Source organism: Camelus bactrianus, chromosome 10 (assembly GCF_048773025.1).
Source record: "Camelus bactrianus isolate YW-2024 breed Bactrian camel chromosome 10, ASM4877302v1, whole genome shotgun sequence".
NCBI lineage: Eukaryota > Metazoa > Chordata > Mammalia > Artiodactyla > Camelidae > Camelus > Camelus bactrianus.
Window position 1 is genome coordinate 45,378,053 of NC_133548.1, and position 24,842 is coordinate 45,402,894.

At 39.3% G+C, this 24,842-nt stretch overlaps 2 protein-coding genes and 1 pseudogene across 2 annotated transcripts; 1 reads left to right on the forward strand and 2 right to left on the reverse strand.

Moving 5' to 3' along the window:
- Positions 1-1,633: 1,633 nt before the first annotated feature.
- On the reverse strand, positions 1,634-2,574 carry LOC105061868 (olfactory receptor 51B6-like; annotated as a pseudogene).
- A 5,940-nt stretch (positions 2,575-8,514) lies between these two features.
- LOC105061852 (olfactory receptor 51B6-like) lies at positions 8,515-9,450 on the reverse strand. Its single transcript, XM_010945987.1, has one exon. The coding sequence runs from the start codon at positions 9,448-9,450 to the stop codon at positions 8,515-8,517; it is 936 nt and encodes a 311-aa protein (XP_010944289.1).
- A 13,359-nt stretch (positions 9,451-22,809) lies between these two features.
- On the forward strand, positions 22,810-23,748 carry LOC105061869 (olfactory receptor 51B5). Its single transcript, XM_010946003.1, has one exon. The coding sequence runs from the start codon at positions 22,810-22,812 to the stop codon at positions 23,746-23,748; it is 939 nt and encodes a 312-aa protein (XP_010944305.1).
- Positions 23,749-24,842: the final 1,094 nt, after the last annotated feature.

A 24,842-nucleotide genomic window follows, 5' to 3' on the forward strand; every position in this document is an offset into this window, starting at 1 on the left:
AGACAAACAGCTTAGAGGGGTGCCCCAGAGTGGCAGGAATATCCAGACATGTACATGGAGATGTGGGAACAAGAGGAATAGAAAGGCACGGAAACATCATCCACCCTTAGTTTATTACTTTGTGTAATAAAGAACATTTTAATAAGCTCCAACTCTATTCAAAGCATTGTGCTTAGAATGAGTATCATAGTCCACAGGGAAAGGGGAGAGAGAGATACGGAAGAGGGAGCTTCAAGTGTGACAGGCATTTCTTAACAGAAAGAAACGCCAGTCTCACGGGCCTGTCAGTACGTGACACATTACACGGCTCGTAAAATGCACCAGAGCATTTGCCATAGCCCCACTTTTGCATATTGGACTTGCCTCCCTATTACCCTAAATTCCAATGATTCTGTGATGTTCTTCTCCTTTAGTGATCAAGGGCAAAGGATTTTGCAAAGGTCAGAAGTTCACCTGTGTCTAGACAGAACCAAGGGACCTGATTTCATCCCTCTTCAAGGAATTGCACTGCCCTGGGTGGCCTGCACAAGGCTTGTTGAACCCTGGCATCTTAGTCTTCCCACTTCCTGTATTGAATCTATAACCACCGTTGCTGCCACCATTGAGAATGGGATCTTACCTGGCCGAGAGGTCCTCCTCACCTGGTGTGTGGGTGACACCTACACCTACAGCCTGCTGTGAAAGCCTTTTCTCCAGCCCAGGACTTCTTTCACACCTAGTACAAGTATCTCCTTTTTCTTTTTTTCCCAGCTAATTACACACATACTTTACCCTTTATGGCATGAGGAATACATGCCAAGCTCCATTCGTGTCCAGTTCCAACCTGAATTAATTTCCTCTCCAGGCTCTGATTATACATAACTTCTAATAAACTATTTCTCATCAAGATTCATAATAAAACTTCTTCCTCTGGACCAAGAATTGACTTACTTCTTTATTTTAATTAACTGTACTGTGTAAAAGCTGAGCATTCGTATTTTAGATATACACTGTGCTCAATGGTCATCATTAGAAATTAGCTCAAATAGACGCTGCTTCACTGATGACAATATTCCAGAAAAGGCAACCAACTTTGCACAAGGAACAAAAGAAGTGAAAGTCATTGGTTGTGGGAACATCCAGTCCTTAAGGAAAAGACAACTGTAGATGGAATCTGCTGTAAATTTTTTGGACCATGCCACAGGACATCAGAGCTGCTGTTAGTAGGATAAGAGTATTTGAGTACAAAATGAGTATCAGTTGAGCACATGCTAAGCACCTTGCACTGTGTTTAAGTTTTTACACAGCTTACTATACTTCACCCTCATAAAAAAGGGAGCAGCAGAAGAAAGAGTTGTGTCTGAAAGATATTTTTTTGACAGCTGTCCATCTATTTTAATATATTTCTTAGAAACTTGTGCCAGTCAAATTATCCTTATGTTTATAATCTCTTAGTCCTTTCCCAGATAGGAAAGTGTAAATGTCACGTTTTTTTTTTAAATTTAAAAAAATTTTTAATTTTTTTGGGGGGTAGGTAATAAGGTTTTTTAAAATTTATTTTTATTTTAATGGGGGTACTGGGGATTGAACTCAGGACCTGGTGCATGCTAAGAACACATTCTACTACTGAGCTCTACCCTCTCCCCTGTAAATGTCATGTTTTTGATGATGGCAGAGAGAATAACTGGAGTATGCTACTGCGAATCTGCTTAGTTTTAATGCTGTAGATGACAGGATTCATAAAAGGGGGGGGGAAACAAATAGATGTAGCTCATTGTGATGTGTACCAGATGAGGGGCTTTCTTCCCAAATCTGTGGATGAATGTCAAACCAACCACAGTCACATAGAAGACCAAGATGTAGCAGATGAGGGAGACACAAGTGTTGAGGGCTTTGGCCCTCTCCTCTCCAAAAGCAACGCTCACGACAGTCTTGAGAGTCATAATATAGGAGCAAAAGATTGTCAGACAGTCCAGTAGGGCCATAGAAAATATCACCACAATAGGATACAGACGATTGAAGGTGATGTCAGCACAGGAGTTTTATAACATCCTGATGGAGGCAGAATGCATGAGAGAGGACATGAGATCTGCAACAGGAAAACCAATAGAGAGGCAATATTGGGGGCAAGATGAGAACAAATCCCCTCATAAAAATGCCCGCCCCAATCTTTATCACTTGAGTGTTGGTAAGAATGGAAGTGCATCTCAGAGGGTTGCGCATGGCAATGAACCGATCATAGGCCGTGGCAAGCAAAATTCCAGACTCTGTGATGGAGAGACTATGGATGAAGTAGGCTTGAAGAAAGCAGGCTCCATGGCTCATTTCTCTGTGACTCATCCACACCATGCACAGCACAGTAGGCATGGTAATCTGGGTCATCCCAAGGCCTGCAGCTGCCAGCATGGCTAAGAAATAGTACCTAGGCTCCTGAAGGCTATGGTCATTTCTGAAGAGAAATATGAGAATGCTGTTGCCAAGAAGGATGGAGATGTAGACTACAGATAATGGGATGGAGATCCAGTGGTAGGCCTTTTCCAGGCCCACAAATCCAGTCAGCAGGAAGGGTGAGACACTCGTGTTGAGTCCCATGATGGGCACTATAATAGGATAAGGCTTCTCTTAAGGAAACCCTATGTATAGGTCTGTAGGTCTTCAAAAATTTTCCTTTAGTGACTTCTTTTTTTCTGAGTGTAGAGCTTCCCTGAACTGCAGTGACACCAAAGAAATAAAGCATCCATTCTTGGGAGAGTCTCAGAGATGGAAAGAAGTAACAATAATAGGAACAACAACTATAAATTTAGTACCTAGTAAATCTGCCAGGCAACATACTAGGCATGGAGGATACAGTCATGAGTGTGCACAACAGAGTGGGTTCTTGTTCTTGTGAACCTTAAAGCTTTAAATAGCTTCAAGGAATAAAAGAGAAATAACACTGATATAAAATAAAATTATGATAGAAGACTTACAGTATTCTACAGGAGCATATAAATAACTTATTTTAATAAATCTGGCAAGGTTTGGGAACAGTCAAGGAAGGCTTCCTCAGGGTAATATCTGATAGATGTGTGGGAATCAATCGTGTAAAGAAAGGGAAATATTTGTTTTTTTCAGAATTTTCTCAGAAGAGAAATTTCTAAGGCAAGAATGAATTGAAAAAATAATGGATATTCAATACAGTTATAAAAATGCAGGTGAGAGCAACAAATGATTAGACTGCCGAGGTTTGATTTGTTTGAAAAGTCATACAAGAGGGCTAATGTGATAGCTTGTTACCACAGGTAAGGCTCTAAAATCGTTAACCATCTGCGCTTTGTAAATACATTTATCAGTGTTGGGATAAACTAGGACATGAGAAATGCCAATATATCATCATAGACATTAAGGAGAATTTTCTAGAGTGAGTTTATAACATATATGTATAACTCCTCTAAGACCTCTAGACTTTGACTTTTAGAAAACTCCTTAGTTGAGGTCCCAGCTCCTCCAATTTTTAACCATGTAATTTTGGGCAAATCCTTTGGACTCTCTCAGCTTACAATCCTCAGCTGGAAATAAATGAGACTAGCCAACTTCGTCTTGTCCTGTGAGGAGTAAATGCAATATCATTTCAGAGTTGGTCACTGGTAAGACACTGTGCATTTGTAGGGGGTTGGGTTACATTTATTGTAAAGGGCCATTCTGATTCTGTCTGGCAGAGGCAGGTGGGAAGCCATCACACTCAGATATGTTGACTCATTCTGATTTATTCAAAATATTTAGTGGAGAAGAGGTTTAGGATAGTGGGGTTTTAAGAAGGCTTGGGGTGATAGTGACTGAAGCAAATAGCTAGGATTAGTGAAAGGTTACTGGTGTCTGTTGTGGGGTGGGGAGAAATGAGAAGAGGGGGGCACTTTGGTGAGCACAGACCAGACCATCTTGAGGCTTGGGCTGCCTATGAGGTTGGGGGCGGGGGCAAACTTGACCTTGGTAGAATTCAGAAGAGAATCAAAAGTATAAAACAGAAACAGAAACAAAACAAAGCAAAATAACAACAGCAAGAAACAATATTTTGGCAGGGATGGGTCTCCCTGAGTTGCCTATTTGCACACGTCTAGTCAGTGTTGTTTCCTATGCCAGGCTGAGGCAGGGGGAAACAGAGAGGGAAGACAGAGATAGAGAGAATAATTGCTTCTTATTACACAACAAACATGGTCTACATGTGTTGCATATGCCCCCTTACTTTTAACAGAATGCCCACAGAAGTCTTATTTTCCCCATTTTTAAATAACTGATCCGGAAAATGATTAAAAGCACTTCAAAAGGTCAAAATGCAAGGAAACAGTGGAGTTGTTCTTTTTCTGTACGACATTAGACAAGAGGAATTCCAGAAATTTATAATCTGTTCAGTAGTATCTGTGAGAAAATCAGCTTTTTTACCCTCCTCAATTCATTGTGCTAAGCTTTGGGTTTACAAAGGAACAGATAGTAAAACATTATCCCTGGAGTCAAAGGATTTCATTTATAGTGGAGTAACATATATAAATGTAAAGTTAGAAAATATTCTACTAGATAAAGAAAAGATAATAAGTGTAATAAATACAAAGTGAAATTTGAGTTAAGAGGAAGAAGCATCTGAATCTTCTGGGGAGACTTTCACATAGGATGTGCTCTAAGAGGTGAATCTGGAAGGCAAAAGGAGATTCCATGATAAATGCAGAGAACAAGGGAGAAGAGGGTGATTCATATTCTAGGCTTAGGAAAGAGCATGTTTGAAGGCAGAAAAAAAATGTAAGAAAGGCTAAATGTATTGGAAAGCAACAGGATATATGTTATTGGGTAATTGGGAAAACTAGATGAGATTCAGTAGTTGTGGTCTTGGTGACAGGAAATTGAGAGGTGCCTTCTCTTTCCTACAGCCTGTTTTATGAACAGTGTTAATCATTATTTGCTCAATAAAAAAAAAAGTCTTAATATGTCATCTTTCTGTGTTCACACTCAAGGACTAAGCATCTCTGCTTGGTTCAATCAAGTAATGAGCATACTTTGTGGAGCTGGGTGGCGATAATGTGTGTGTGTGTGTGTCTGTGTATGTGTGTGGGTGTGGGTGGGTGTATCAAGAGGCTAGGGATTGGAGGAACAGTTAATTGGTGATTATAGTCATGTACTCAATGACATAGTTTGAAACAAAGTCCCATAATTCTAAGACTGTTGACTTATAACCTTGAAAACTATATCCATCAACTCAAAGGAGGGTCCTTCTCTGGGAAGCCCTTGATCTTATATTGATGAAAAACTATTTCTCCAAACTAAACATTCTGTTCCAGAAACTTGCAGTCTTCAGGAGAGACTCTGAGCCTCTCTTCCTCTAAAATTCTTCTCAAGGAGAAACACCAGCCAGACATTTATGTGACAAACTTTACAACATTTGCCTTTCCTTGGGCTCTTTTTCCCACTTGTTTTCAATCTTCATTCCCCCAATCCTTGTTTGCCTTTTAATTTTTCTTCTTATCTTCTGCATTTCTGACCTCAACTCTGCTCTCTGACTAGGTAATCTATAACTAACAGTGCTATCTATCCTGATGGATAGTATCCAGTAGACCTCACTTAATCACCGAATTCTCATTAGAAGTTTCAGTACATAATGTTTGTTCTTTTCCAAATCCATGGATTGATTATTTGACCTACAGTTACACTAAATTCTTGACCTTCTTACTAGTGACTGTTGGCTCTGAATGGTCTTCTATCCAAAGCATCCAGCAGAGTTTTCACTTAGGTAGTGTCCCTTGCTGGTAAAAATGGTGACCACCTTCCCCTCCCCCCTCCAACCCAACACCAGGTCCACTCCCTCTCTGTGTGGGTTTTGAGATGCTCAAAATCTGCAGTGCCTATACTTCAACATGGAAGACAATGAACAAAGAAATTCTCCTCTGCCTTTGGTTTTCAGGATTTGTACATTTATTTCCTGATGGATCCTGGGCTCACCTCTGGAAATACATAGAAATTTAAAGCATGTTTAATGTCAAATCCCTCAAAGTATGTCTTTGCCCTAATCTGAGAATGGTCTACTTGACAATGTTTTCTTTCTGTTCTATACTGTTGGTCATCATAGTGCCTCCTCTCCATAGCCTGATTTAGGCTCTTGGGGAGTAAATTCCTGGTGGAACATGCAGGAGCAAAGAGGAAGCTGGTTCAAACAGCTGAAGAGAGAAAGAAAGGGAACAACAGCTAATCCATCCCAGAGTCCTGAACCACACCAGAGATATCTGCCGCTATTCCCACAGATGTTCTGCCTTTCTCTTCCCCATCCACCTAGTAGGGAAGGGAAGGCAGATTTTAAGCATTTTCCTGTTGCAAAAAAATATGAAGAAGAGATTACTCAGAAGACAATTTTTAGGGGAAGCTTTGGGGATATGTTCCTATATTCCATTACCTCTTGACTGACATACTGCCACCTTCCTCTGTAAGTTCCAATAAACCAACTCTCTACACCTCAACCTACCCTGCCATGCCCTGTTATTTACACTTAGCCCTCCAGGACAAGACACACTGGAGCCACTTACTGACCTGTTCATCAGTCCTTTGCTCATCGGTTCCATAGGTGTGACTCTAGCCTGAGCCTGGCCAAGGTCTTACTTTCAAGATCACCTCTTTAAATCATACCCAGAAGCCAAGCTTCAAGAAGCATTTGTTTCAGAAGGTCCTCGCCAAGGCCCTTTTCTGCCTCCTCCCTCCTTCTTTCTTCTCATAGCCTTGGGGATTTGAAGCTTTGGTACAGTGGTCCCCCACGTTCTCACCCTATGTTCTGGTTTGGGCAATAGTCTTGTCACCAGAAAGATGACTAATTTTAAGTATCACATAGAAGCAAGAAAGAAAAGGCTAGTAGGATGGCCTTTTTGAGAACTCTCAGAAATTTACCTCTACATTAAGGTATGTGTGACTACAAGTATCCGAGCAGGACATTAAATTGATCTATCAAGAAACTCTACACCCAATCTCTTTTGACTTTACTCTTGAGATGCCACTGCAACCCCAGAGCTTTGCTCTGTTTCATAGGAAAAACTGAACTTCCCAGTCATTTATGAGCTCTTTCTCTAATGTCTCTATCGTCTCTCTGCAAGATAAGGAAGGACAGAAAGAGAGAGGAGAGAAATTTTAGGGGTTGCAATCAAATGTACCCATTTGAAGACTTTAGAAAACATATTGTTATTCTAATACCATTTATATTAGTCTACTGTGGCAAGCCCTAGGATTACTGGCCTAAAGATAAAAATCAAGAAAATTTTCCTTTGATTTAGCTTAGATCTCCCTTAATTCAGTCCCAAGAGCATGAGCAAGGAATGGACTCCTACTGAAAGACTGGTGACCTTATATTTTTGAAGGTATTAAATGAGAATACAATGGAAGATGTCCAACTACTTGAAGGTATTACAGGGCGTAGTAACAAGACACTCAGAAGTTACACATATTTAGAGATAGAAAACCAAGAGACACACACACAGATATGAGTCACTTTAAGTTTCATTCATTTTAATCAAAACTATATTTTACTAAAGATGATGCATGTGGTAGTTTCTATAATACAGTAGGGAACAGACCTATGTTATCATTATTCCCCTGAAATACACAGTCTAGAAGCTATGAAAGAAAAAATATAAATGTCATACTTAATTACAGACATACAGCTGAGTTGAGTAGAAGTTAATTAATTAATTAATTATCAAACAAATAGTCCCTTGAGCTGATCTGATAAAGATCATTTATTAGCCTGAAAGTTGCTAAAGATCTTGTTTCAAGTTTGTTTTCTCCATATTAGGACTAACTCATCAAGACAATGATCATCTGGATGAAGAATTATATTTCTATTTAGTAGTAGTTGTAGTAAAAATAACAGCATAGATATAATTATATCTGTTATATTACTTACATATAAATAATATTATTTAATAAATGTTTATCAAAATTTTAACTGAACAGATTTAGATATACTTAAATGTACTTTCTCTAGAGTTGTCATATTGAACTGAGAACAAGGTAAGGCTCATTGCTTTACTTAGTGCAGTTTTCTAGAAACAGCAATTATTTCCATATAAGCAAAAAATAAAAACAAAAACAAAACTGGATACAAGTCTGAAGTCAAGAGTGTGCTATTTTTAGGTATATCAAAGCCAATACATGCAGAACATAGTGAAAAAACAATGAGCTTTGACTTAAATACTGGTGACCCTTACCATAAATCCAAGAATCATATAATAGGCACCAGAGGCTCACCAAACAGGGTGATTACCTGGGAAAACAGCAAACACTTGGACACGAGATTAGTGTTGTATATATATTATGTAATATACAACTCAGCTACAAATGGGCAGAGTGAGATGATGTTCTATTATTGTATTATTTTAATTTCTTTTTATTTTGGGGGGAGGAGGAGATGATGTTCTAAATAGCACAAATGTTGGCTTCCATTAACATGGCTTTCCCTAGTTGCTCCCACCAACAGAGCTGTCAGCTTGTCCAGGTTCCCTGAATTATTCTTCAGAGAGCAGTGAGTCAAAGTTATGCTCTAGAATGAGGCAGAGAAAAGAAGCGAATTATACCACTCTGGATCTGCTTGGTTTTAATGCTATAGATGACAGGGTTCATGAAAGGGGGAAAAAGGAAGTAGACATAGCTCATCGTGATGTGGACCACATGAGGAGCATGTCTTCCAAACCTATGGATGAATGTCAGACCAACCACAGTGACATAGAAAACCAGGATGCAGCAGATGTGGGAGACACATGTGTTGAGGGCTTTGGCCCTTTCTCCAGAAGTGATGCTCATGACAGTCTTGAGGATCAAAGTGTAGGAGAAAAAGATGATGAGGAAGTCCAACAAGACCATTGCAAATACAACCACAACTGGATAGAGACGATTGAAAGTAATGTTAGCACAGGCTAACTTGATGACATCCTGTTGTAGACAGAAAGCATGGGAGAGTACCCGGGATCGACAATAGGGAAACCAGGGAAGGCAAAGAATTATTGGCATAATTGACAGACCGGCCCTTGTCAATACCCCCATCCCAATCTTTATTACCTTGGTGTTGGTAAGAATTGAAGAATATCTCAAGGGGTTGCAGATGGCAATAAAACGGTCATAGGCCATGGAAAGCAAAATACCAGATTCTGCTATAGAAAGAGTATGAATAAAGTAGGCCTGAAAGAAGCAGGCCCCATGGCCAATCTCCCTGTGATTCAACCACAGGACCCCCAGAACTGTGGGCATCGTGGTCAATGTCACTCCAAGGTCAGTGGCTGCCAACATAGCTAAGAAATAGTACATGGGCTCATGGAGGTTATAATTATTCCTGATGAGAAAGAGAAGGGTGCCATTACCAAGAAGTATGGAGATGTAAACCACCAATAATGGGATGGAGATCCAGTGATGTGCCTTCTCCATGCCTGGGAAACCAGTCAGCAGAAATGGGGAAGCAGTGGTGTTGAGCCACATTGCAGGCCTTGCAGAGAGGAAAATATTCCCTTCAGGTCATGCAATAGGGTCTCTAGTCCTGTAGAAGTTGCTTCTGAGTGTGCTACCTGTTCATAAGATGTTTATCAGTCTTGACTTCCAGTGACAGCAAAGATGGTAATTTAGTCATTCCCTGGAGATTTCTAGGCACGGGAGAATACAGTGTATACAGAAAAACTCAATGTATTATTCCGAGTTGATTATATATAAGGCTTTGAACAATATATACTAGGGACACAACAATATATGCAGAATAGACCCGGTTGATGTTCTTAGAAATTATATAACCAAAAAAAAAAAAAAAGACAAAATCAACAAAGAAAGCACTATATTTGAATAGCACCCTATTAACACGGCAACTTACAGGGTGTTTTTCATGGTGCTCCTTATCTTGACTGCTGATATCGAGGGCAGATGTAAAGGTTTCCCAGCAAGTATGAAACCTAAAAGATCAATGGAAAATTGATTCTAAGCTGTGTTGGAAGAGCAAGTATGAACAGCCTACGGCAAACAAGGAAACAGTTAATAAATAAATAAGCAAATAAATAAAATAAAATAGACAGTTGATTTGAGGGAATAACTAATATTAACTCAGTATGCCTGGGGGGAAAATTCAGTTGATAAACCTCTGGAGACTTTGGGGAAGCTACAAAAAATGGTAAGAGTTCATTATAGGTGTTCATCTCCAAAACACATACACCTGGAAATCCATGTTGCCTAGCATCTGAATACCTTAGCTACTGATGTGCTGAGTCTCAAAGAATTCAAAATTTCATAATATGGATTCGAAACTTATCCTTAAAAGGTAGATTTTATGATTAACATTTGAGAGCACTAGTTTTCAACAGTACAACACAAACTACTGTTGGCATATCACCTATTTGGAGATATAAGGATAGAAATTGGTTATTTAGGAAAGTTCAAGGAGAATATTTTTTGAAAGCTGCAGAGTCTGATGAGATTTAACAAAAGTGAGAAGTCTCTGTGACATTCAAACGTTAAGGTATCATCTAGTGCCGGCAGCCAATCTCTAGGAGTATAAAAATTGTGCCTTGGTGGCATCAGCCGAAGAGAAATGGGGCCACTTTCTATTACGGTTTGTATGGACTATCCATCTCACATGCTTTGAAAAGAATATCTTGGTGTGAATTTAATGCATGACTCCTAGGACCCTTTTCCACTACAAGAAAAAAAAAATGTCTGCAAGATTACTGGGCCTTCATCTTCAGAAGAATTTTGTTCAAATGCCAGCTCTGCTACTTAGTAACAACAATGATACTGGGGAAGTCACTTAACCGTGGGCTTTGTTTTTATTATATTTAAATGGTACTAGTATTTGCCTTGGCCAGTCATGCTCTTCACACAGGGTGTGAGAATAGAATGGCGTTTCCAACAGGAAAGTGTTTTGCAAGGGTTAAATTATTCTTCACTTTCCAAGTTTTGTTACTATTACTGAGAAGAGACTCCTTTCTCTCTGTCTGGTGGGTATACACCAGTGTTATTCATTCACCCTGAGATGTGTCAAGTGTTCTTAAGAAGCCTGGAGAACAGGTATCAGATGATGGGGTTTTGAGGAGGCTGGATTTGATTGTCACTGGAAGTATTAAACTAGAGGTCATCTGAGCAGCGGATAAAAGATAATGTGTCTGAGTGAAAAGGAAAAAGAGATGAGGAGCATTGTGAGTGAGGGTGGGCATTTCTGATGGTAAATAAGTACAACATCAAGCCAGGAGCACTAGGACCAGAGTAGGTTGAGGGAAAAGCGACTCTGTCTTCAGTCGGGCAAGAAGAGGAGGAAAAACCTGACTTCTACCAGTAAGTGAAAGGCTCAGAAAATACTCATGCAATGTTAGAGAAGCAGGAGTGGGGGAGGGAAGCAGACAGGGAAGACAGAGTTGAAAAGGAAATATAAGGAACAAATAATTGCTGAGTTTCCATTATGTGTCAGGACACTAGGACATTACACATGCCTCAGTCTTTAGTAGAATCCTTACAATAACCTTTTCCTTCCATTCTATAGAGTTATACTGTATACGTCTAAGGTGATACACTAAGCAAATGACAGAGTCCTTTGTATGCACTGTAGGTTAGAAAGACTCCAGGAATGGGCGAAATCTCTGTAGCATTTAGGAGTACAACCAAGCCTGTTGCTTTTCTTTCTGGTTTCATACTGAAAAACTGAGCGTTTGTACTTGATTTGCTCAGAGCTGTTTTCTGTGGTACATGAGATTATCTGTGGGTTCTGCAGGGGTTAAAAATCATAGACCTTTGTCTCATCCCTGCAGCCACCCAACATTTCCCAAGGCTCTGACTTAAAGGGGACTTGGGTTTTCATTAATCAGAAGCTAATTCTCAAGGTCTCAAACCGTGTCACATAAACTGTGGACCCCATGCAGACCCCAGAGATTCAGCTCACACTTTTACGCTTCATGTGTTTCCTCACCTTCTCCTGGGCTCCTTGTCTTCACTTTTCTTGATAATTCCTTTTCTATCTCAATTACTTAATCCATTTCTCCATTTTTAAAAAAATCTCCTAACTTTTGTCCCTTGTCATTCCTTTCTAAATAGTTTAAATACGCAATCCATTCTTCTGTTTATTCTACCTGTAGGATTTCCCATGGTTGTATTTTTAATAATGGTAATATCCTTAACACAATGCCTAGCACATAAATTTGTGTTCTTTTAAAGTCACTAAATGATCAATTTCCCTGCACATGCAAATTGATTCTCTGACCACCTTACATTCCTGATTTTAAGCAGATTCTCAATTCATCAAAGCATATAGATTGATTGACATGCCCTACAAGCGGTTAATTGATTCAATACATAGCTGTGTCCTCAGGACCTGGAAATTCCTTCAGGGTTGTTATAAGGGATATGGAAAGAAAAGTCCTACCCTATTTTCAATTTAGGTGGTATTGAATGACGATTGCACACTGGGTACTTTTCCAGGTGCTGAAGATACACAACTATGTCCATCACTGTCCTTGATTTAAAGGCACATACAGCCTAGGCTCCATCCAAGATTCACTGATTTGGCTTATCAGTCTTGGCTGACAGTCAAATAGTGACTTCTCACCACAAAGTGTTTGAATCTCTGATGATTACAGAGCTACCCCTCCTCACACTTTTGGAAGAGATTCTATCTTCTGAGCTTACCTGGACTTCTGGAGGAAAAAAAAAGTCACACAGGAAATCACAGGGTTAGAAAGGAGGCCAAAGAGGTTGAAAGTTTAGACATGAAGAGAGCAAGTAGGACTGTATCATTTACCCCTGAGTCTACACCTGCTATCTGGTTTGCTCCCATAACTCTTCTTCGCCTCATGTGTTCCAGATCTATCTTTGGCCTTATTTTATACATTTGAGGAAGTAATCCTTAAAGATGCCAGGTTTTAGAGATGTCTGAGAGTCTTAAGGACCCAAGCCCACTCTCCACGTACTCTTGATATATAATACCATCACTTTTTTTTTTTGCTGAGAAACCAGATCCTTTTGCTGCCCTCTCTACCCTTGTGCCTGCAGTGAGACCTCAGTGAGAAGATTCATCAGATACTCTAACTGACCTGAATTTTGGTTCTTTCCCATTCTTCACTGCCATAGTCATGAATCTGGAATTCTTAGCCTTATCAAGGATTTAGTCAAAACACCGTTCTTTTCATCATCTTCACAAAAGCCTGGCTGGTGGGAACATTTATTTTAGAAGCTCCTCTCCAGGTTTTATTCCTCATTTTGGTCACTCATTGTCACTTCCTTTCTGTCCTCTCTCTCTCTCCTCTTTTGTGTGTCTCTTCTTCTAAGTCTTCTTCATCCTTATTTGCACCCTCAGCTTTAGAGATCTGGGGCTTTGAACAGCAGTCCCCAAGGTCTCTGTCCCAGCTTTTACTTAAGCCCTGCTGCTAGGAGAGTGATTAGTTATTTATATCTATTATCACATGGAAAAAATAAAGTGGACTAGTTAAGGATCTGGAATGAAACAAAATCCTTAAGGGAGCTGCTTGGGAGAACTCCCATACCCTGTCTATAAAGTGAGGAATGTATGTGAATTAGAGGAGAGCAGGGTATTGGTTCTGGTGAAGTAAAAGAGATCCCCCCACCCCATTCTCTTTCCCCTAAGCTAGTCTGGCTTCAGGCAATGGGAGCTCGGGGCCCTGTCTCATGGGAAGGAGCTCCCCTTTCCAGTCCCTAATTTCCCCTTATCTCTCTGTCTGTATCCTCCATACCCATCTTCTCTATAAGGAGACAGAGTAGGGCGAGAATCATTTTCAGTCAGGTCATCAGTAAGACATGGAGGACAGGAATCCCAATGCCCATTGTCTGGAAGCCAGAGGTCTTACTGTCTTCCCATAGAAAAGCAGCAACACAGTAGACCATTAATGACTTAGACCATTAACGCAGGAACTTGAGCATTTTGTTTACACTATGATTGAGGCTCTTGCTGTGCCACTTTGGACAAGTGATTTAACGTCATTGTTCTTGTGTTCCTCATCCATAAAATACATGCAATGATAATTACCACTGCATAAAGTTTTTGTGAGGTTTAAATACTAATTACTAAGAATAGTACTCAATATGTAATAAGGACTCAATTGATGTCAGCCATTATTACCTCAGTCATAATTAATCACACTTATTTTAATTATTTGTATTTTGGACCATCTTTCCCTACTGAAGAATGAACTGTTTGAGAAACAGACTTCACCTTTCACAATTTAATGACACATAGAATCAATGTCATCTTTTCTAATTTCTGCTCCTGGAGGTAGATGATGTCACAGGCAATTTAACAATGTGTCCCTGATTCATGGAGAGGAACTTTCATTTCCAGATTAAAACTACTAACTCACGAACACCATTCTATTTACTAAAAAAACTTTTAAAAAATCTACATTAGATTTTAGTCATAGATCTATAGAGGATATAGAAATAAACACACAGATGTATTCCTTTTTCAATTAAGCAATTAATGAGACTCAATTAATTTAATTACCCATTGTTTTTTATGTATTTAATTATTGAGACTGTGAGGAAGAAAACAGAATTGAGAAAATGTATTGTAGATAAACCTAAACCGGCAATTGGGAAAAGCTTCAATGAACAAATTTTTTAAATAAAAAGATTATTAAAGTTAATTTACATAAAGAAATATGAATGAATTATAAAGGTCTAGCTCAATGAATGTCATTTTTTAAAAATTGAAGTACAGTTGATTTACAACATTACAGTAGCTTCAAGTGTACAACATGGTGATTCAATATTTTTATAGATTATACTCCACTTAAATTTATTATAAGATATTGGCTCCATTCCCTGTGTTGTACATTATATCCCTGTATCTTACCTATTTTATGCCTAGTAGTTCATACCTCTTAATCTCTTTCCCCTATTTTGTCCCTCCTCCTTTCCCTCTCCCCACTGGTAACCACTATTTTGTTCTCTGTATTTATGAGTCTGTATTTATGAGCCTGTCTTTGCTTTATTATGTTCATTTGTTTGTTTTATTTTTTAGATTTCACATATACATGAAAACATACAGTATTTGTCTTTTTCTGTCTGACTTATGTCACTAAGCATAATAACCCTCCAGGTCCATCTATATCATTGCAAATGGCAAAATTTTGTTCTTTTTTATGGCCTGAATAATATTCCATTGTGTGTGTGTGTGTATATATATATATATACACACACACATATACCACATCTTCTTTATCCATTCCTCCGTAGATGGACACTTAAGTTGCTTTTATATCTTGGCTATTATAAATAATGCTGCTATGAACATTGGAGTGCATATTTTTTTTCAATTAATGTTTTCATTTTCTTAGGATATATAACCATGAGTGGAACTGCTGGATCACAGGGCAGTTCTATTTTTAATTTTTTGAGGAAACTCCAGATTGTTTTCAATAGTAGTTACACCAATTTAAATTCCCACCAACAGTGTACTAGGATTTCCTTTACTCTCCACACTCTGGCAAACATTTATTTGTTTGGAGCAGAAGCCCTGAGGGAGTTGGCTTTCCAGAGTGTGACAGCAGTCTTCCCCTTGGCCTGGGCTGTGGCCAGGCAGCCTTGGGTGCAGCTTATCCTGGTTTCACTTTTCCCCACTGTGTATACCTTGCTTAGAGGCTGCACAGGAGCCAGAGGGGCTGATACCACACTACTCATCTGGCTTCGCTCCCTCCCAAGTTTGTGCAGGCATGCCAGCTTTGGCAACGGTGGCAACGGTGGTCTCTGCCCTGGAGCTAGTTTTGCTCCCTCTCTAGGGGCATTGGCTGCCTCTTCTCTGGTTAGAGGCAGGGCTGGGGTCCAAGCTGGCTCCATTCCCTCCAAGTGTGGGCACTCTTGTTGGCAACAGCAGTCTCTGCCTTAGTTGGGGCGTAGCCCGGGAGCAAGGGGTTAGCACAGGCAGGGGTCATGCTGGGGCAGTTCTGGCAAGTAGGTCAGAGCCCCAGGCAGTTTTTAATCTATGACTGGGAGTAAACAAATCTGTAAATGTGCTCTTAAAGAGTGGAGTCTTGGTTCTTACAGCCATCTCGTAAGTCCCACTGGTTTTCAAACCAGCTAAGGGGGCTCATCTTCCCAGTGCCAAACCCGAAAGGTGGGACGCCTAATATGTGCTCAAGCCTCTTGCTCCCTAGACAGGATCCCCCAGCCTGTGATATTATTCTCCTCTTCTCTGTCCCCTGCTAAGGTTGTGGGTCCCAACCAGGTTGCTTCTCCTCCTCTCCTACTAGACTCTTGTGTAGATCTTTCTTTCTAGTCTTGTTTGTGGAAGAGCCATCCTGCTAATCCCCAGGTTGATTTCAGTGAGAGTAGTTCTATATGCAGTTGTATTTTTGATGTGCTTGTGAAGGGAGGCAAGCCCAGCGTCCTCCTACTTCACCATCTTGATCTCCCTCCTCCAGTGATAACATCATGCATAACTACAAAAAAAAAAAAAAAAAAGCAAAACCAGCAAGCTGACATTGGTAGAATCCACAGAGATTATCTACATTTTAATAGTTTTACATGCTCTCATTTGTGTGTATATGGGTATAGTTTTATGGAATTTTACCACATGTGTAGATTCACATAAATACCATTGCAGTCAAGATGCAAAACTGATCCATCCCCACAAGGCTAAACTCATGCAACTCCTTCATAGACATGCCTACCTTTCTTCCTTTCCACCCTCCCCTCATCCGTAACCTCTGGCATCTACTATCAACCTATCAACAAGTAGTTGCCGTAACCTCTGGCAACTACTGTTTTCCATATCAAAAAATCTAGACATTTTTCCAAAGAAGACATACAAATGGCCAACTGGTGTCTGAAAAGATGCTTAACATCTCTAGTCATCAGGGAAATATAAGCCAAAACTACAGTGAGGTATCACCTCACACTTGTTAGGATGTCTATTATGAAAAAAGACAAAAGAAAACAAACTTTGGTAGGGATATGAAGAAAAGAGAACTTTAGTGAACTTTTGGTGGGAATGTGAATTGGTGCAACCATTATGGAAAAGACTATGGAGGTTTCTGAAAAATTAAAAGTAGGACTACCATATGATCCAACAATCCAACTTCTGGGTATACACCTGAAGGAAATAAAATCATTATCTCAAAGAGATCTCTGTACACTCACTCTCATTGCAGCATCATACTCCATAGCCAGGACATGATAAACAACAACCTTCATCAATGGTTGAAGCAATTAAAATAATATACATCACATTTTTATTTACCATATATTACACATATATATTTATATATACATATACACACACCCTACATACAATTCAGCCATAAAAAAGAAGGAAATCTTGCCCCTTGCAGCAACATAGATGAAACTTGAGGACATTATGTTAAGTGAAATAAGTCAAATAGAGAAAAACAAATATTGCATGATTTCATTTACATGTGCAATTTTAAAAAGCCAAACCCATAGAAATAGAGTAGAACAGTGGTTGCCAGGGGCTCGAAGTTGGGAGAAATGGGTGGATGTTTCTCGGAGGGCACAAGCTTGCAGGTGTAAGATAAGTAAGTCCTAGGGATCCAATGTACAGCATGGTGACTACAGTCAACAATACTTTATTATGTACTTGAAAGTTGCTAAAAGAGTAGTTTTTAAAGGTTCTCAACACACACACACAAATACTAATGATGTGACATGAAGGAGGTGTTAACTAGCCTTATTGTGGTAATCATTTCACAATATATACATGCGTATATCAAATCGGCACAGTGTTCACCATAAACTTAACATATGTCAAGTATATCTCAAAAATGGGAAAAGTTAAAACCTATAAACCTAAAGACAACTAAAGATAATCAATTGGGTATGTTTATGTGAGTCTATTTCTGGTTTCTCTCTTCTGTTTCATCAGTCTGTGCGCCTGCCTGTCCACCAATACCACACAGTCTTGATAACTACAGCTATATAATAAACCTTAACTTTGAACAGAGTTATTCTTCTCATTTTATTATTTTTCAAAACTATTTTAACCATTTAAATCCTTTGTCTTCCCATATAAATTTTAGAATAAGCCTCTCTGTATCTTTGAAAATATTTGTTGGGAGTTTAGCAAAAATTACATTAAACCTACAGCTCAGTTTGAAAAAAAATTGACATCTTTCTATACTAAGTCTTCTGATTCACAAACATAGTATGTCTCTCCACTTACTCAGGTTATCTTTGGTATTGCTCTTCATTATGTTGTAATTTTTAGCATCTACTCCTGCTCATTTTTTTATTAAGCTTACGCCTAACTATGCATTCAGTATTAGAGAGGTTGTATACCTTAGCTTGTTCTGTTTACTTTGCTAGGGCATTGATTTGCTAGGGCTGCCATAACAAAGTGCCACTGACTGCACGGCTGTAACAACAGAAATTTATTTTCTCGTGGTTCTGGAAGCTGAAAATTCAGGTTCAAGGTGGCAACAGTGTTGGTTTCTTTTGAAGCCTCCCTCTTTGTCTTGTAGATGGCCGTCTTCTTCCAATGTTTTCACATTTTTTTTTTTCTGTGTATACTAGTGTCTTTCCATGTGCTCAGATTTTCTCTTCTTATAAGGACACTGGTCAGGTTCGATTACAACTGACTCTAACAGCCTCATTTTAACTTAATCACCTCCTTAAAGGTGATAATCTCCAAATACAGTTACATTCTAAGGTACTGAAGGATAGGACTTTAATATATGATTTTTTTTTTAGGGGTCGGCACAATTCAATCCATAACAGCTAGTAACCGATTGATGGTTCCAGCAGGAATCATCTGGGCCTCTGACTTGCATTAACCATTACTTTAGTCCTAACAAAGCTTGACTGGAAATGAAATTTTCTTCAAGAACGGGAAATTTGTTATTCTGGTAACATATATTTATTTTCCCTTAAAACTGGTAAAAGGCAGGATGGTTTCTATAAGAGTTGAGGGGAAAATCACAAATACTACCCCTAGGTCTAGAGTGATGGGATACTCTTGGCTGAAACACTGTGCTATAATTACGTTCACTGCATTTCTAAGAAAAGAGAAAAATTCTGGCAAGATAAACAATAAAGGAATGGCGAGAACTGTAGATTTTTGGGTTCATGTGGGTTCTAGGAGAAGCTGCCTGGCTTTTACCATATTGACTTTAATCCATCTAACTTTCCAATCTCAAGCTAGCTCTGAGATAAATCAGCAGAAAATATAATTAATATTCAAAAGACCAGCCAGGAAGATGCTTAAGTTTCCTCCAGGAAACAACCTGGAAAAACTGAATTTTCAAGTAGATGTGGAGGGATACATGGCCTCCCACAGGTGATACCAGAGTCTGCTGGGGCCAAAAAGACAAGCTTTCTGACTTCTCACACATAAAGCCACCACCTGAGGCTCTGTTAGCATCACACCTTATTTGGAGAAAATGCTCTAAGACCTTGGGGAGGTCAATTTAGTATTCCATCTCCTTCACAGGAGTGGCTAAGATAGAGAAGATGTTTCTTAAGATCCCAACTGGCTGGAAAAGGAAGAACTCTAGGGAGATGCTTTCTTTATTAATAACCTCACTGACTGGGTCTCTTAGCAGTCTTTGAGAAGCAGTCAAAACCTTACTCCTCATTCTTAACAACAAGCTATGATGCATGTGAGTGGGGAAACACCCAGGAGATGCAAAATGAGGGTATCAGGAGACTCCTCTCTAAGCTGACTGGAGAGATGACAAGGGGCAGAAGGGAAGGGTATCTATAGCTCACAATTCTCAATGAGGGCACAGATCTCAGACTGAAGTTGGTAGCACTTGGGAAGAATTTTGGTCATGAGTATCTAGGACCTGCCCTGCCTTGTGGTATAAATATGGTTGACCTTCCTATATGTCTCCTATCCTTTCTAGGAGGTAAATACAGAGGCACCTCTTATTCTACCAGACTTTTAAAATGATACAGAGAAGGGTTGTGGGTGTGAATGGCATTAGGTTACCTAAATTTTGGCATACTCAACTAGAGAGTCTTCCTGTTCTATCCTCAACCTTAGGAACCTCTTTCCTTCCCTATAGTCTTTCCTCAGCTTTTGTCTCTTCCCTCAAGGTTCTTCTTTTCAGAAACCTAGAGAAGCTCCCATTAAAGGCATGAAAATTTCCTACAGCATGAAGTACAATATAGATCTGCATGCATTTCTTGGGAATAGAGAAGAGGAAACTGATTTGAAGGCAAATAGAATTGATCCCTCCACTAGTTCACTACTTGTGCTACATATTCTTTTACAAGAGGGGATTGTTACCAAATTGCAGTAAGAGATTCGGCTAAAGAATATCATTGCTGAAGGGCCAGAGAAATAAAGGGAATGAAGCTGTACTAAGAACACACAAGAGGAGCAGTGATGTGGGATTATCTTTGCATCTAGTGACTGAAGAATAAACATCTCTTATTATAGTCTCAATAAATTCTGGTTTGTCTCACTCCTGGGAACAGAGTAGGGAGAACGACAAGTGATTTTATCGATTTTCCATCCCTTAGGGTCAAGCCAAAAGGGTTGAATTATTGTCTTATGCCCAGTTGTCTGGCACCTCTTCACTGCTGGGAACCAGCTAGATCTCACTGGTACAGGTACAAGGTAAGATGGTTTTCTCTGAGAGCATCTCAAGAGTGGTGACTTACACTGACAAAATAACTTCAAAAAAGCCTGTCTGAATAAGAATATATTTTTTTAATTTGAGAGGAAAAAACAGAACAGCTTGAAGAAACTGTTTCAGTATGTGACAGGCCAAAAAGCAGGACATGCATTTGCTCTAATTCAGTCATTTACTGATGACTCTTGACTTTTTCACAAGTAAATATACACCTCCCTCACACTAACCCTTTTGAGTAAAAGACTTTTCCATTCTCCCATTTATTCAAGCTAGAAATCTAGACTCAGTCTCATTTCAGTTTTTCCTCATTCCCATTTTTAACATATCAGCAAGTACTGATACTACCTGAAAAATGCATCCTTATCTGTGGTTAAGTTTCTTTTCTTTTTTTTTTTTTTTCATTTCCACTGCTGCTGTTCTCATTAGTCACCATCACTCCTCATCTGGATTATTTCAATAGATTTCTAACTCCTTTCTTTTCTTTTATCTTTCTTGATTATCCATTCTTTACATCATAGTCCAAGTGATAATTTAAAATGCAAATCAGAATATGTCACCATCCCCTCCTCCACTGAGTTTTTAGAACTCTTCAGTGTTTTTTCCATCACATTTGTAGTAAAAACAAAATTCCTATTGTTGTCCTTAAGATCATTTGATAACTGACTGGCTGCTTGAGTTTCTGATGTTACCTGTTATCCCTCTTCTATTTGCTCACCAAGCTCCAGGCATACTAATTTTCCCCTCTCAGTAGGACAGTCTTCCTCTAGATCATCATATGGCCAGCTCTTCCTTGTTATTATTGAGGTATCAGCTCAGAGTAACCTCCTCAGAAATGCACACTCAGGTCACCCAAGATACTACACTAACCTAGATGCAGTTCTGTCCCCATCAATGTATTAAATAGTGCTACTTTATTTTAAAATTGCACTTCTATGGATCTAAATTTTTCTTATTTATATTTAACCTAATTTATTATTTATGAGACCAGAGACTTTGTCTTATTATCATTTAATTCCAGTGCTTAAAATATCATGCCTATCACATATTGGGTGTTCAAAAAGTATTGGGTGAATTAATGTATATATGTATAATATATATAAGTATATGTACACACACATGCATGTATGTACATATGTACATGGGTGTATGTGTATATATACACATATGTATGTATGATTGATGCATATATGATATATGTATCACATATTAGGTACTTTGCTAGGTGTTAATCAAGGCAAGTAAAACAAGAAACCCATAGTCTAGTGGCAGAAGAGATGTAAAAACCTCTAACATTAATTGACACCTCTAAGCAGCAATAAAGCCCTCGTTTAATATTGGGTAAGACAAATTCAAAAGCCTACGACTGGATGTAAAAAGAAGATCAAGAAGATGCTTTTTAAAATACAAATGGAGAATTTGAAAGGAGAGAAATCAGGTTCTGGGGAGTTATTTTAGTGGGCCAACAGAATAATAATGGGGAAAGAGAAAGAAGCTATGTGGAAATAAGAGAAGATGAAATTTTCAAATGAAAGGAGAAATTCTATCATGAGCCATGTCCTTGGCCGACCTAACTGTTTATTCCAGCCTGAGGGTCTATGATCATCTGAATTCCAGTTCGTTTAGGGCCATGGTAGTAAGCAGTGAGCATTTCTGTAGTGTCCAGGTGAGACTAGTAAACCCTTAAGGTAAACCCTTTAGTTTTCCAACACTAATCCACGGAATGGGAGGAAAATGTCTCTTCTTATCTGTTTGCCTTTCAGCAACAGTGGTCATGGCTCAGGTCCTCTTCTAACACTTTTTTCTCTTAGACCCTGAGACTTTTGTTGAGGATAACATGAGTTAGGAATCACTACGTGAAGGTAATTAAAACTTCAGGTAGTAGATTGGAATGAGGTTAAGTTGGGTTCCTTGAAATCCTTCAAGGATAGATTCTTCTGTAAAGTCAGCATTGTTGATGGAAATGGTTTCTCAGTTGGAGTATGCGTCAAAAACTTCCTGGGGAGTTTGTTAACACGCAAGTGACTAGGTGAATCTCCAAGGATTTGGTCCAGTAGGATGGTCCCTGGAATATGCAGTTAAGAACACCAAAAATACAGGTTATCTTAAGAATATGTTTTCATAAACAAAGGCTTATATTGATGTCATTCTTGCTTTTGGGAAAGAATTCTGAGACGGTATCTTTGGAACCATACCTTGAAAGTAGAACTGCAACCCTGGGTCTTAACTGAGAAAAAAAAGAACATTTCTTCTGGATAAATCCCACATGTGGCCCAACAGCAGCTTCAATGCCTTCCTCCTGACTGGCTTTCCGGACTTGGAGGTACCTCACCACTGGATTTCCACACCCTTCTTTTTCGTCTGCCTCTCTGTCCTTTTCAGCAATGGCACCCTTCTCTTTCTCATTAAGGAAGATCACACTCTTCATGAGCCTATGTACTACTTTTTGGCCATGCTGGCAGACACAGACCTTGGGCTGACCTTGACTACGATGCCCACGGTGCTGGGAGTCCTCTGGTTGGATCACAGGGAGACTGGAAACGTAGCCTGCTTTTCTCAAGCCTACTTTATACACTCACTTTCCTTTGTAGAATCTAGCGTTTTGCTTGCTATGTCCTATGATCGTTTCATTGCCATTCGAAACCCCCTTAGATATACGTCTATACTCACTAATAACCGAGTGGTGAAGATTGGGCTGGGAGTTCTGATGAGGGGGTTTGTATCTGTGGTCCCCCCAATCTTACCCCTTTACTTTTTCCCCTATTGCCATTCCTCTGTCCTTTCTCATGCATTCTGCCTTCACCAGGATGTCATCAAACTGGCCTGTGCTGACACTACCTTCAATCGACTGTATCCAGTTGTGCTTGTAGTTCTTATCTTTGTGCTGGATTCTCTGATTATTCTCATCTCCTATGTGTTGATACTCAAGAGTGTTCTGAGCATTGCCTCCAGAGAAGAGAGGGTCAAGGCCCTCAACACCTGTGTATCCCATATCTGCTGTGTCCTGGTTTTCTATGTCACAGTGATTGGGTTGTCTCTGATTCATCGGTTTGGGAAGCAGGTTCCACATATTGTCCACCTCATTATGAGTTATGTCTATTTTCTGTTCCCTCCATTAATGAACCCTATAATCTACAGTGCCAAGACCAAGCAGATCCAGAGTGGCATTCTTCACCTTTTTACCACCCATAGAGCTGGAGCCTGATCTCTGACCATCGTGTTTCTCACATGGAATGTAAGAGCTCTGGTTTTTTTGGCAGGGGATCAAAGGAGGCTCAAATCAAACACCCATGATCAGATCTCTTGGTAAAATAATTGTCAAAGTAAAGCTACAAATGGCCCAAGGGATCTCCTTAAGCCCAGGTCTATGGCCTAGTCTAGTTTGTGCAATTAAAAGAAAAAAATCTATAAACCAAATATCACTAAAATTCTTGTGATAACAATGCCTTAGATGTTTATAGATGTGTCTATAATGTAACTAAAATATATTGATTTGGGGTTTGAAAGGTGGCAGATAGGAACAGAGTTATAACGATGTAAGTTGATTTGGGTGAATCAAAGTAAAGTTTGGTCTATTTATAGCCAATCCAATTTGGTCTATTTATAGCCAATCCAATCTCTAACTGTCATGAACTCCACCACAGAAATCCACACAAACCATGGAAATCTATATGTTTGGTCACTGAAGCAGGAATTTCCCTGAAAAGAAGTATGAATTCTTCCTTGAACACTGTTGTAATCACTTATCATTCCAATTATGCCACTGGTTCCTTCCTCCTCCCTTAAGTGATCATGACTTTATTTCAAGAACCATGAGTTTATATTTATTTTCCAAGGCACTATCTACTTACAAAAAATATTGTTTCCAAGTCAGTATCTACTTAAGAAAAAAATTTCTCACTGATTAGAGGAACCATGGATAAATGAGAAGAAATAGACACAGCATCTCCTTCCACCTTGGTCCTCATTCTTATCCTGCCACCCCAGTCTTTAGCTCTGATGATGGCGCCATCTCCAGGGCATGTACCAGTGGCTCATGAGTCTGTCGAGTGGAAGAGGTAGTTCCTTCTCCCTCCTTTTGCTATGAACAAAGCCTGAGGGACTGAAGCAACAGGTTTCCACATTTTTTTTGGAAAATAGTTGTTCTCTATGCATGTACATATCCTGACTCCACTTTATAAGTGTGAGTTTCTCAAGGAATAGGATATTATTCTTATTTGATTGAAAATTTCTGATGAGTTAGAAAGGGACTTGTGACTTGTTAAAATATCTTCAATGGGTAGAGGCTATTCTTTATTG

Excerpts from the sequence above, each read along its gene's own strand:
- LOC105061852 (XM_010945987.1), bottom strand. The coding sequence starts at position 9,450 with ATGTGGCTCAACACCACTGCTTCCCCATTTCTGCTGACTGGTTTCCCA.
- LOC105061869 (XM_010946003.1), top strand. The coding sequence starts at position 22,810 with ATGTGGCCCAACAGCAGCTTCAATGCCTTCCTCCTGACTGGCTTTCCG.